The sequence below is a fragment of the Elgaria multicarinata genome, chromosome 7 (assembly GCF_023053635.1).
Source record: "Elgaria multicarinata webbii isolate HBS135686 ecotype San Diego chromosome 7, rElgMul1.1.pri, whole genome shotgun sequence".
NCBI lineage: Eukaryota > Metazoa > Chordata > Lepidosauria > Squamata > Anguidae > Elgaria > Elgaria multicarinata.
Window position 1 is genome coordinate 88,179,051 of NC_086177.1, and position 14,809 is coordinate 88,193,859.

The 14,809-nt window shown below is 41.7% G+C and overlaps 1 protein-coding gene across 1 annotated transcript in view; it reads left to right on the plus strand.

The window, feature by feature from the left end:
- Nucleotides 1-5,468: 5,468 nt before the first annotated feature.
- GRHL2 (grainyhead like transcription factor 2) overlaps nucleotides 5,469-14,809 on the plus strand; it is an 89,818-nt gene continuing 80,477 nt past the window's right edge. Inside the window, exon 1 of the mRNA XM_063131030.1 lies at nucleotides 5,469-5,673. Within this exon, the coding sequence (XP_062987100.1) occupies nucleotides 5,654-5,673 (20 nt within the window). The 5' untranslated portion in view covers nucleotides 5,469-5,653. The remainder of the gene's footprint in view (nucleotides 5,674-14,809) is intronic.

The following is a 14,809-nucleotide window of genomic DNA, read 5'->3' on the forward strand; positions in this document are numbered from 1 at the left end:
TGAGGGCTGTTGTGAAGCTTTCTTGGAAGAAGAGCAGGACAGAAATGCAACAACATTGGCTTGTGTCCCCTACATTGTTTATAGTCAAAATATTAGTGGTCTCTCTTATTTTAGTTGCAAAGGTTGCATTCTATGATTTTTACAGTGCTAACTGGAAATAAAACCTTTATTTGCTGCTTACAACAGCAAGGATGCTTTCCCTCTTTGAAGATCTTTGGATTATCTCTGATTCCTGAAGTCTTGTAAGTTAAGTACACAATTGTTTCTAGCCTGCATATTTTTATTAGCCCGTTAAAAGGCTAGTAGTCTGCTTCTCCAAAGAAGAAGGGAAACTGAACCTACTCCTCTTCATGCAAGTGTGGAATACCAGCAGCCTAGCTAAAAAGAAACCCTCCTATCAAATAGGCTGATGGAGGAGGATCAGAGCTAAGAGGGAGCTAGTTTCCCTTTCTCTGCAGCCAGCCCAGAAACCAAGAGGAGTGGGGGGAGGGGGATGGAGGGAACTATTTGCCAGAACATTCACCTGCATAGAACTCATGATCACCTAATTTCTGATTGCAAAATATTATGTACTGAAGGTATTCTGGAATGTGTACTATGATTAAAAAAGTAAAATGAGGAAGTGTGTCCATCAGAAAGGAAAAATTAATTCCAAATAGTTTCCACATGTGGAAATTAGATTCCACTACCTTCCTAGGAAAAGAATGCTAATACCTGCTCATATCTAGGACCAAAAGGTATTCTCTTTTCAGCCATCACTTATATTGTACATGTTCGCTATATACATCTGCTTATACTAGAAAGAAACTTTTAACAATCTACCATAAGTGGCAATGGATAAGGAAAATGCTTATACTGTCCACTTACAAGAGAAAACCTCACTTACACTGAGAAAGCCAAGCTCATACCAATACCACCCTATATAAAAGCAGAAAAAGAAACAAAAAACCCAGTAGTAAGCATTTCCATTGTAATGGACTTGCTCAAGGAAGACCAGAATTTAGTTGGCTACATTCCCTTAATTCTTGAATACATGTAATTAACCACATGAGGACGACAAGAATCAACTGATTAAAGCTGCAGTCCTAAATACACTTGCTAGTCACTTGGAGTTTATTTCTGCAAAAGCATTTTTACTATATGACAGAAAATCAGTAATATAGAAATCAATTCTGTAAATATGTTTTGATAGAATTATAAAAATGCAAGAACATTTTGCCCTACCCCAAGGATCAGGCAAATCAAGAAATTAAGTCAAGCGTACATGCTGTAGGAGAGATAAAATAAAATAATCTTTCTTGACCCCAATGAGTCAGAAAAGCCCCCAATACAAATGATAAAAGAAGATGATTGCTAAGTTTCAAGATGCAGGAGGGATTAACTGTAAATGCTACCTGTTGCAAAATTAGCAGCTGGCTTTGTATCTGGTGTTCCTAGCTGGAATCTGGCACAAAAGTAGACAGTGACATAGCAACACATAAGCACAAACACATGGTAAGCCTCCCCCTCAATTAAGACAATGGGTTGCTCAAACATCTGCTCTTTTGCATTGAACTTGTTAACAGCAGTGCTTTGATACAAATACAAGTCATTAGCATCTGTCATCTCATAGATTTGTTTTAGCAGTTTCCATAACACATAATTTTAGGTGCTTATAATTAATTATAAGTATAATTTGTAACCTTAGTTAAACCCTATTTGAATACCTGATTCTCTGTCCTCAACTGGCAAGTCCAAACACTACTACTATTAAATGGAACAAAATATGCACACGTGACGTAGTTCGATGTGAAGACAGTTGTCTTTTCACTTGGTTCCTTTCTGCCACAGCAAAATTGCAGCTATTAGTCAAAGTAGCCACAGAAATGGTTGTGGACTAGAACAGTAAATAAACTTGCAATTTGTTCCTAGGCAAGTCCTAATCTATTTAGGGTGCAATCTTATGCATGTTTTAGACAGAAAAAATGTCCTATAACTCCCACACTCTGCACCCAGCATGACTGGCTGGATAACACTGAGAGTTGTGGGAGTTTTTTTCTGTCTAAATATGCATAGGATTGCACTCTTAATGATGCTTACTCCCACCTGAAGTGTGAATAGGACTGCAGCCTTATTCTAGCTGTTCCTGTAAGCATCAATTGCTTTTTAAGTGGATGGACAGGGCTTTGCTCTGTCTCAGAAGCCGCTCTGATTAGATTCAGTTCATTGCGGAGCTGGTTCAATAGCAAATATACAAATAAAGGTTACAAGAACTTGCCAGATGTCTGGAAAGGAATGTAAAATTGTACTGAACAGTGCTTTGATTTACAGCTTGACCCATAAACCAAAATATTTAAGCCAAGATACAGCTGGATTCTAAATTTCATTGGGATTTGCATTCAGATAATACGTTTAGGATTAGGATATTAGGTTGTAATCCTAATCTTATTTGGATTATTTGGAAACATGTGTTATTTAAATCAGCAGAACTTGTTTCTAAATAAAATGTGGTTTGAATTAAGGCTTCATTTGACATAAAAACTGCCTTCTATGTCAAGCCGAAGACTATGTAGCCCATAATGACCCTGTTCAGACGACATGCTAAGCCACGGTGGTTAAGCATTTTGAGCTAAACATTATGGGTTAGTGTGTGGTGTGAACCATGAATTAGCGTGTTGTGTGGCTACAACCTCAACAGCCTACTTCACTAATGAGCGCATTTGCACTCATTAGTGGAGTAGAGGGTTTTTTGGTATTTTTTTTCACCTTTTGGGAGATTCGTGCAAATCTAAAGTTTTCACCTTTGGGGTTATTTGCATATATTTAACATTATTTGATAGTTACTGTGCTATTGCAGAATTGCGCAAATATCCATTAAAGTTAAAAATATAAAGTTAAATTTGCACAAATCTACTTAAAAGTAAAAAGCTGCCCATTAAATTTGTGCAAATCTCCCTGAAGGTGGGGGAAAAGTAACATTATGTTTGTGCAAATCTTGCCAAAGATGGGGGAAAAGTATCACAATCTAAGGATGTGATAAAGAGGAGTAAATCGACTCATGTCATTTCAAGGTGTAATAGAGAGGGGATATCGTTAGCAAGTTTGTGAGAAGTGTCCAGCATAATTTGTCACTGCTTTTGCCATTTTAAACAACCCACACTGAAGTGTCTCTGCTGAGTTCAGACATTATGACAAACCACCCTGAGAACGAGCCAACCTAAGCGACCCTAAACAAGCCATGGGTTCTCAGGGTGGCTTGTTTGCAAAAAAACAACTCATGACAGGCACTGGGTTCAGATGTCACACTAAGCCACCTTGCAACTACTCATAGTGACAACCCACCATGGGTTTGCACTGAGTTGTTTGGCCCTATCATCTAGTATACTCCCTTTGAAAATTTAGTTTTCATTAAACTATCATGACCAATAGTGTACCTTTCATTATTAAGTTATTTTTATTATTTATTTATTGGATTTATATCCCACCATTTTTCCTCCAAGGAACCCAAGGCGATCCTCCTTCTCTCCATTTTATCCTCACAACAACAACCTGTGAGGTAAGATGGGCTGAGAGTGTGTGACTGGCCCAAAGTCACTCAGTGAGTTTCTATGGCTGAGTGGGGACTAGAACCTGGATCTCCCAACTCCCAGTCCAACACTTTAGCCACTACACCACGCTGGCTACCTAATCAGTTATCTAATCCTTTTTGAAAATCATCAAACCAATAGCTATCACCACATTTTGCAGAGGTAATTTCCATAATAACATTTATGGGCTGGCTTGCAGGGCAGAAATAAACAGTCCACAATGCATTTTTACTAGCCTACCTAACAATGAATACCAGTTTGTGTCATTTGGGGTACAGTAACAGCTTGAAAAGTGAACCCATTCTCATGGAGTTTACAAAAGCTTCCTCATTTCGTTGCTTATTCCTTCTCATTAGATACAAGCAATCATTCACAACAAATGCAGCCTGAACTTTAAGTAGAAGTCAATCTCACTAGGCTTACTTCCAAGTAAGTGTACATCCTAGAATTGCTTATCACCGTGCCACTGAATGATACCTAAAATGGGGTCAATAGTCAAAATGTTGGAAAACCTGGTATTTCATTCCCAGGTAGAAAACATTACAAATAACTGACCTGTACGTAGTGAATACTCTTCAAAACAAGCAGAGCATTAGAGAATGGCTATTTTCCATCATAGTCTTTCCCACCCACCACCTTCATAAATCACCAATGCCTTTAAAAAGCTTATTATGTATTGATTTTCATTTATTGTCACCCAATAAGTGAAAGGAAGATATAAATATTTCAAATAAATAATATTTTCCCCAACTGAGCTTAAGAGTACAAGCAAAACAGTACAGGAATTTGTGTGAGTGTGTGCGAGAAAATATATATGCAATTCTCTTAGCCAGGAAGGTAGTTTGAAAAGTTTCCAGCTGAAGAATGGAGATGGGTGGTGGGTGCAAACGAGGCTGACTTCCTTTACTCTCTCCTACTCACCACTATCTAAAGCCCCCAGAGCAAGCAAATCCATACAAAATGAGTTTTACAGCTGAGTAAAAGTCTTAGCTGGCGTCTTTTATGGTCCTGAACAGGCCTGCAAATCCTGTTGTCACAGGTTTAAAACACATTCGCTCACCCAAACCCAAAACCACGAACGAGGAAAGGCATTTATGTAAAAGATAAGTAACCACTTGTGGAAGAAAGGTGATTTAGGCAGGCCGTTTCTGTCACTCAGTCCCTGTGTTTTATAGGTCCATAAACGGGCAGGTGCCTTGATTCCTCTCTGGACTCCATGTTGGTGGCAATTGTTCTCGCTCCCTTTGACTGCGACTGAGCGAGGTTGGCAGAGGCGGTGGCAACCGCTGAGGGCCCTGAGGAAAACTCCAAGTCAACGCAGAGTTTGCAAGAGCCGCTCACTCGGTTCTTGGTGGCTTCGTTTCCTCTGTCTCAGTTTCTCCTCCACACCCTCCCGCGTTTTTGAGAGCCCCCCACCCCAATCGAGTACAGCTGCCTCTCGCGCGTCCTTACAGCCTAGTTGCGCGGCTTCGTCGGCCAGGCTAGGCCTCGCCTGCCCTGGCACACAGTTCCCCATCCAGCTTCTCTCTCCAAACCCCCGCCCTACACACGGCTCTCCTTCAACCAGTCCACCTCTGCTTTGCACAGAGGTGAGTTCGCTCTGCGTTCTAAGCCGGGGCCTTACCTGAACGCGCCTCTTCCAATGGCTGCTCACCTGAAGGCCCGCTCTGCCCAATCAGCTCGCAGCTCGTCCCTCTTGCCTCGTATCTTTTAGTGAAAGAATCCAGCCCGTCTTGGGAAAGTTACCTGTAGGCGCCTTTAGGTTTTTGCTGCTTCCCTGAACAGCAGGGGGAGGGAGAGCGAAAGCCCGAGCCCAGCCAGTCTCCTTTCCACATGCGAGGGGCGGGGAGAAGGGGGCTTTACCTGTCCTACTCCTACCTCTGCGGCTGGCTGAGGGAGAAGTAGAGGGGGGGAAGAAAAGCAGAATTACCAGTAGCTCTGGTTCTGCCGTCCCGGGCGCTCGCTCGCTCGCTCTCACTCTCACACACACACACCACACACACCTTTACCTGCACAGACTTGAAAGTCCAGTTTCACCAGAGAGACTGAGGCACCTGGAAAAGGGGAGAAAGTTCATTGGATCAAACATGTCACAAGAGACGGACAAGTAAGTGATCGCAGCCAGCTTGCTACTTTTGCTGCTCCTGAACGGATCAACTGGTTGGTTGTGTTTTTCTCCCCCCCCCCTTTTTTTTTTGGTTAAACAATCTCGGTGGTGGACCTACTGGGATTACATTTCCTCCTTTATACAAGGCATAAAAGAGATTGAATAGTACCCACAGGAGAACTGCAGATTTCCACCTTGCTTCTCCCAATTCCTTTCTACTCTTTTTTAAAAAAATTATTGGTTCTGAACTCTCAGTGCCCCTTCCCAAACGTTTGGGATATCTCTGCTTCTTCTTTTGCACAGTACAGCAGCAGGACCGTTGCCTTCCATTTCCTTCAGGGGCCTAGAAATGAAAAGCGATTCTTGGCTTTTGTGTGTGAATTCAACAAAAGACCTTTTATATTGGATCAGAAACGGCCATCTTCTTCCCGTTCTCCTGGCACTTCTGTATGTGTGCTGTGGGACAGAAAGATGTTGAAGATGGAGCTCAGAAATCCCGTTTCCCTCCCACAAGCCATTTTGGGGGGACGACTGTATTTCTATCAAAAAACAACCATGTTGCAGAAGAGTGTATATGAAAAAAGTGGAGTATGTGGGATTTCCCCTTACCTTGCGAGAGGAAGTGATTTTATGCAAATCTTTGTCACCATTTTCAATAGATTACTTTATATAATTTATATTTATATAGAGACAAGCAAACAGTTAAAAATCCCCTATCAGCATGACATGGAGGGCTCCATCCCAGATGAAAACTTCTAAGGTTCTCCTCCTGAAAACCCAGTGTACTTACGATTCGTAAAGAGCTGGAAAACCATAGGTGGTGTGTATTTTAAGGACACCTTGAAATAAGCTCTAAAGCCTAGCATTTAAGGAAGTTAAAAACAAATCATGTAGCATTAATGTTGCAAAAGTTTCCTTGAACTTTTAACATGCCAACACTGAAGGACAACATGATCTGGGACTGGGGTGTGTGTGTATACACACTAGATTAGCTGCGTACAGTTGCCTCTCTTTTAGTCCTCTCTACACTCTCAAACATGTGCAAGGTGGAGACGATAGGAAGTCTTTCACTGGCTTCTTCTCCCAGCACCCCCCTTCACCCTCCCAGCATTGTACAACTCTTCCTTTCAGCAGATGTTACTAGCTCCTTGCAGCTTTGTCTGGTGACTTCAGATTATGCCCACGATGAAGGGAGAGGACCAACACCTTGCCGTGGGCTGAGTCTCAAGATCTAGATCTAAGGATTTTGCCTTGAATCTTTTCTTCTGGGCCTGTGCAGCTCCTTGTTGCCACGCACATGTGCACTGGGAAGAAAATTATGCATTGGAGCTGTTGCCCTAGGGCAGCTGACCTACAACATAACATCTGGAAAGGGGGAAGAAGAAAAGCAGAAGGTGTTATAAAGCAATCTGGTGGTGCAATCTATTTGGGGTACAATATCTGACCAATTTTTGACATGAGACGATTGGTATTGGGGAGGAAATTGACCGGATTGAGAGTCGAGGGAGGGGAATATTAAGTCCCATTACCAGAAAAGAACCATATTGTTGAAAGGTGTATATTACACAAAATGGTGTATGGGCTTTTTTCTTCCGCTGCCCAATAGGAGGACATTTGGTTTAGTTGGTAGATAAAAATAAGAGGGCACATCAAGACTACTCAGTGGAGTTTTGCTGCATTTTCATACATTCTGAAGAACTTTATTAAAAACTTGTTTGAGCGTGCATTTGCCTGCACTTTCAATGCATGGTGACGATCACTAAGTCATGCTAGAGATTGTCAGCCGAAGTGTGGTGATAATTCTGGTTAGATAATCCGGAATTAAAAGGCATGGGCCTGTTTATCATTCCTTGCGACTGTTAGAAGGTGCTAGTTTTGTTCTGTGGTGCTTTCGTTGTTATGTGCCCATTACGTTCTGGTATGAAGGACAATTGTTTGAAAGACAGATTTTGATCAGTATCTGAGATGTTGCGTATATACCTGGGTTGGCTAATCAGTCAAAAATGTATTGAGAGTTTAGGCCATTTCACTCTGTTTGGTAGAAGTGAAGAAACACGTGTGTGGTTTTTTTTAAAAAAAGCTGTGTATTTTATCCTCTATGGTTTTGTTTATGGACTTGCACATACAGCCAGTCATAATTTTAAGAACTAAAATTTGGTTTAATGCCAAAACTAATTTGTGTAGCATTAAGGCTGCATTCCCATGAACTTGTGGGACTTACTTCCAAATAAGTCCCACGGATGTCTTGGTTTGCAAGATATCTATTTATATTTAAGGTATTCTCATTTGTTTGCTGTAAGACTTTATAAAAAGTGTTAAACTCTTCTTTAGGATACATTTGATTGTTTCAGCTTTATGAAAGTGCTGGATATTTGCAATTAGACTATCAAATACTTAAAATTATTTTTAAAAAACAAAGATAGCCATGCTAGTCTATGAGAAAATAATACGTTTATTAGGATCATCCAAAATGCCATGAAAGTGTTCAAGCATTCGAGTTCTCTGGAAGGAGTTCTCAGGTTATGTGATACCAAGAGCAGGGGATGGAGGAAGATTTTTCCATTTCTTCATCACCTTTTTTGGTACCACCTAGCCTTATTAAGAGTTCTGGAGAACTTGAAAGCTTGCACATTTTGGGGGCATTTTCATTGGCTCCAAAAAGGTATTGCCCAACAGTGGATTTTGAAGATATTTGTATGAGAAGTACCTAGGACTCTTTACATATTCTGAAACTGATCAAAGTTGTACTTTTTTTAAAAAAAATCCACATTGTTTATTTTTTGTGTCTTATATTTTGTGGGATCACTATGCCAGTGATTATTTTGTACCAGTACCAGCGACACTTAAACACTGTTGTATCATGGAAATCATGATATCTTGTAGATGGGAAGGCGCTTGAAAGGCTTCTGAATTAAACCTCAGCTTCTTTGCACTCTGATACAGAAGCATTGAATGCATGGGGATTGTGGTGGAAGTGGAAGCTAGATTAGACATAGCCATCACTAAGTTTGCCATACGTTGTGGAGACATATGTCAAGACACACATCTTTCCATGCTTCCTTGAATATGAAAGCTGATTTCGTTCAAAGCTCTATTTGTGGCTGGAAAAGGCCTTCCAATTTCTTATGGACAATGTGAAAATGCACCATGGTTCGCAGTTCAAGAAGGCAACATGCACTATTTTGTAATATCTTTCAAGGTGATTGCACTCTTTATGCTATCGTAGCTCACTGGTAGAGCACAGGGTGTTCATGCAGAAGGTCCCCGGCCCAGTCCCTGGCATCTGTAGCAAGGCTGGAAAAACTCCGCTTGAGACCCTGGAGAGCCCTCAGTGGTCAGTGTTGACAATACTAGGCTAGATGGACCAACGATCTGACTCAGTACAAGGCAGATTCCTCTGTTCCCATTTTTTCCCCTTGCAGTGTTTTTTCATGTGATGTTTGTAGGTGTATTGTCCTCACATGAAATATACAGAAAGAACTGCCAGAGAGACAAGGAACAGAGGGGGTCAAGAGGATAAAGGCAGATTCAGGCAATCCTCTGTATTCCAATAGAGAGCAGTTGAGTGGATCATTCAACCAGACTGCCTGATGAGGAGACCTTGTGAAATGAAGTCACTCATTCTGTTTGCCCATCAGCACATGGTGAGACAAACTAAAGACATATAAAAGCACAGTGACCTGGTTCTCATGGCATCACAGCCCACCGTGGCTTAATTTACCTGCAGAGGCTGTCATGTCATGCCATTTTTGCATTGCACCTGTGAGTGCCCAGCTTGTCTTGTTGTCTTGTTCAAACCCAGACAGCAGGGGTTCTTTGAGATAACCCTCAAATAACCCATTGCATCAAACCCTCAAATAACCTTGCTTGTTTTAGGTTTATTTGAGGGTTTCCTAACCCTCAAACAACCCCTGCTGCCGGGGTTTGCACAAACGACAAGCCATGGCAAGCACTCAGCACAATGTGAAAGCCACCGTGGGTAGATTAAGCCGCAGTGGGCTGTCATGATTTGTGAACAGGCTAAATGAGTGCTGATGAGTGAACTGACTAAGTGCCAAACTTCACAAAGTCACTTCACCACATAGTTCAGTTGAATATCAACAGATGTGCATAGAGTTCTACTAGCTTTAGGTATCGCTCATCTTGGAGATGCAGAGATCACATCCTTGACCTCTCCTTGTCCATCTTCATTAACAATTCCTGACTTGGAGGTAGCAAGGTGCACATGTCACACACACCCTTTAAATCCCTACACTGCCCTTACTGCCTCATATGCTTGGATCTTCCTCCAAGTACATCTATGTTGACATCCATCTTGCTTTCTTCACAATCCTCCTCAAAGTCCACTTTTTTGTGAAGCTCGTTAGAAACCTGTTCGAAACCTTAGAGAGCTTCTACTAGTCAGTATGGACAAATCTGGGATAGGTGGACCAGTGGGCTGACTCAGTATCAGGCAGGCCCCATGTTCCTAAGCCTTTGGCACAACTCCCAGTTCCTGCTGCAGGGGTGCAGAACCTCTTTCAGCCTGAAGGCTGAATTCTATTTCAGAAAAGTTCCCGGGGGCCACATTCCAGTTGTGGGTGGGGCAAAAGGGGAGGAGCCAAAAGACTAGGAATACCAGCACAGTTAGCTTAAAGCTCTTAATGCCAGGAAATAAGCCTTAGGAGAGGCATTTCAATCTTTTAGAATGGTTGTGAGGGGGAGGGGGAGAGAATGCACAAAATTCAGGAAACTGCCAAACTATGGGCCCGTTCAGAAGACACCTTAAACCATGGCTTTAACTATGGTGGTTAAGCCAGAAAGCCAGGCTGTGTTCAGAAGACACCTTAAACCATGGTTTTAACCATGATGAATAAGGGTATGGCTGCCTGGGGAAGGGCTGGATTGGGACCTCAGGAGGGTCAGATTTGGTCCCTGGGCCTGAAGTACTGCACTCCTGTCCTACTGGTACTAACCTTTAATTCAGTCTAAGCAACTGAAGCAACCTGCATACCACTTGCCTCTTTAGCCTCACCTTCCCTACCCCTGCTATGTTGTTTTCCCTGCATTAAATTTTAAGATTGTAATGTCCGTGGGGCAAGGACCTGTCCTCTCATATTCTGTCTAGCACCAGGTACACTGATGGCACTGCAGAAATAAATCAAATCAAATACGAAAGTCTTTTCTTTTTAAATAGGAAAGCATGTTATAGTTTCCTATCACTTGAGCTAGACATGGATATTCCTACTCTATAATGCTATTGTGTTAGGAAGTAAGGGACGCCCCTTCTGTTCCATCAATAATTCTGGGAAGAGGGGCATTTTTTTAAAAAAGGAGGACTTTAAAAAGGGGAAGGAGGAAGCAGTTCCTTGGAATATTGTTTGTTAAAAGAATGCTTGAAGGTATGATCAGGAGGTAGGCAATCTGGTGTCCTCTCAAAATTTTGGATTATGACTCCCTGGTCAATGGTCACACTGGCTGGGGCTGATGGAAACTGTAGTCCAAAACATCTGGAGGACTGCCTCCCCTGCTATATTTGATAGATTTCGCAGGAGGTTTCTGGACTGGAATCTCTCTAGTTTGGCAACTTTATTGGGGAAGGTATCTGTCTGTGTGTGGAGAGAGAGAGAGAGAGAGAGAGAGAGAGAGAGAGAGATATGCTGTCTAAGGACTTGATTGTCCTTGAACTGAAAGCCCCATTGAAGTAGGAGAGCCAACAGAACTGGTGACCTCATGGATGAAAGAAAAACAGAGAATGAGGGTGGGTCTCTGTAACGGGCTCTCATACTGGCTTGTTTGCTCTTAAAACAACATAAGGATGGAAGCATTTTCTCGCCATTTTCTCTTCACCCAGTTTAATTGCCCCCTTTTATGAACTCCGTTCCTTAAGGTTGCCTTAGAAGTGGACTCCATTCCATAAAAGCATTTGTCATAATTTATTCCCGTTTAGTGGTGCCACAAAATCTTTTGTTTTTGCTGGCAATCATTGTCAATTGAAATGTGATAGAATTGTCAATCACAGTGGAGGTGAGGGACCTTATACCCCAGTGCTAACCTTGTAGAGTAAACTGTCAGCACCTTGTCCTCTGCTTTGTTGCAACTGGCATTTGCCAGTTGGGTGGTATACAAATCTAATAAATAAACAAACAAATAAATAAATTTATGAGCACCACTCACTCCTAGTAAAAGGTGAGTGAGCTTCCCAAGACCTACATTTATTTGACTTGGAATAAGGAACTGCCAGCTAAGCTTCCAGTCTCCACTAGTCAAGCAATTAGCCTACCTTCCCGTCTTCTGTTCATTTAAAGCCTTAAAATGTAGTCCCAAAAGGTCAAGGAAGCATAGAGGAAACTATTTCCCTTTGCATGGTGTAAAAATCCAATCTGTTTCAGGTTTCCCAATCAATCAGGTTTTATAAAGAAGTATAAATAAAGGGGAAATAGGAGAAATTTGGCAAGTGTGTACATTAAAAGAAAATAAAACAGTTTACTGATCTACCTAAATCAGCCTTCCCCGGCCTGCTACCCTCCAGATGTTTTGGACTACCATCCCCTTCAGCTCCAGCCAGCATGACCAATGGCTGGGTATGCTGGGAATTGTAGTCCAAAATATCTGGAGGGTGTCTGGAGGTTGACTGATCTAAATCTATACAGATCAGTTTAAAGTAGCAAACACATGTAGAACCAGCTCAATCCATGGTTGTTGGAGCATAGGGGAAAATATTCCTTGATTTTATGCTATCTAATCTAATCTTGAGTGACAGCTGGGTGGAAACTTCCAACTGGGTTGTTTGTTTGAGATATGTACAAAGTGTTAAAGCCCTACGTGGTTTGAGTCCAGGTTACCTGCTGGATCACCTTCCCCCATACAATACTCAGGTTGTCTGGGGAGAATTTACTCCAGTCAGCCAAATCTAGGCTGAGAACCGTTACCCAGAGAACCTTTTCTTTTGCTGCCCCAAGATTGTGGAATGGCCTGCCGGGAGAGATTCATCAATTTAACACTCTCTCCGAGTTTAAGACAGCCATAAAGACCAATCTCTTTCAGAAGGCCTACCCAGATGAATTCTAAACCTAAGAATTTTTAGATGTTCTCATTATTATTATTTATTTAATTATTTATTTATATAGCACCATCAATGTACATGGTGCTGTACAGAGTAAAACAATAAAATAGCAAAACCCTGCCGCATCGGCTTACATTCTAATAAAATCATAATAAAACAATAAGAAGGGGAAGAGAATGCACCAAACAGGCACAGGGTAGAGTAAAACTAACAGTATAAAAGTCAGAACAAAATCAAGTTTTAAAAGCTTTAGAAAAAGTTTTTAGCTGAGCTTTAAAAGCTGTGATTGAACTTGTAGTTCTCAAATGTTCTGGAAGAGCGTTCCAGGCGTAAGGGGCAGCAGAAGAAAATGGACGAAGCCGAGCAAGGGAAGTAGAGACCCTTGTATTTAATGTTGTTCCCCACCTCGATCCAGAGGGAGAGGCGGGTAAGAAATATATATATATATATATATATATATATATATATATATATATATACTATTATTCAAGTAATTTCCATAGTTAGGGTTGCTAACCCCTTTGCAGTGTGTGGTAAGTTTGGATGGTTTAACTGTGGTTATGTACCCATCATGGTTAGGGAAAACATCCTACACACAATACTCTAAGCCATCATGGTTAGCTCAAAGTGCTTAACCATCATGGCTTAGCCCTATGAAACTAAGTGGGGGGTGGTAGTGATACATTTGGAGCTGTAGTGTTATACTATGTACTTGGATATATGAGGAAATATTATGGGAGAGGGATAATCACACTTGGGAAAACATTTGATGATCTGAGAACATCTGAGGAAAAGTGTCTATTAACTCGACCTCCACCACTACCACCACCACCAACACACACACACACACACACACACACACACACACACAGTGGTTCTTATACTTGCTGGTTCAGTGCAGCTAATGTTTTTCTCTACCTAGTCTCATTGAAATGCAACAGGTTAGCTGTAATGGGGCTTGTGTGTCTTAACGAACTTTTTCAGAATCAGGGCCACTAGTTGATATTTAACTTGGACGGTGCATTTCAAGTATCTGCTTAGGCTGCCGTGAACGCCATTGACATCACCTAATGGACCATTATGACTGGGGTCACCAACCCTTTTGAGTCCCTGGGTACACTTGGAATATTAAACAGGTGTCATGGGCAGTGCCACAAAATGGCTGCCATGGTGGGCATGGCCAGGTACAAAACAACTCATTGCACAAAAGTTAAACTGGGAAAGCTAAAAGACAAGCAAATAGTCCAAGAAACTGGGTGGAAGGCAGAGGTCAAGTTTGAGCCCCCAAATACAAACACACACAAAATGCACAGACAAAGCACAGAACAGACAAAAATCTAGACAAAATATGCTTTATAGAGAAACACCCATATTACTTTCCCAGCTCCACAGTGGCTCCCCTAACCCCTGTGCTGGCTCTCCAGTGCTTTCTTCAATCCACACGTGTACCCCTGCCCAGCGTGCTGGTCAACAGAAGGGCAATTCCGTTCCTCTCATGTTATTCTTCCTTTTTTCCCTTTTTATTTTTTTGCAGGCAGCAGGGTATTGCTTAAAAGTGCAGCATTTGCCTCCAGCCATTCACCATTTTAATTTGGTAAGAATGCCACATGAAGCCCAGATGCATTCTGGGAGATAAAGATGGTGTGTGACTGGAGGCAAATCCTTTGCTTTGACATGATCCCAGCCACCCGATTCATGTTTTATCGTTTTATAGAAAACACTAAGAGGGGTTAAGGGGCTTATGGGTACCAAGGGAAGTGTTGGTGGGTGCCCAGTTGACCACAGGTGCTACTTTGCGGGTCACAGATTTAGAAGGATCATAGATGCAGAGAAGGAAAGTTTGAAGAGTAAGGCAAAAGGGATAGCAAAAATTATTGATGCTTGTAATTCAGTGCAGTTCAAGAAAAGTTAGACAAGCTTACAACATGGAAAATCTCTGGGATTTAAGTGCACTGTGAAATGTAGAGATTTCATTGGATTAAGTGGGATCTAAGTGCGTCTGACATTCTCCTGATTATGTCTATATAGTGTGAATCAAATAGGAGGGGGGAATCTTTAAAGAACCTCATTTAAAAGTTGCTTCAGTATTTC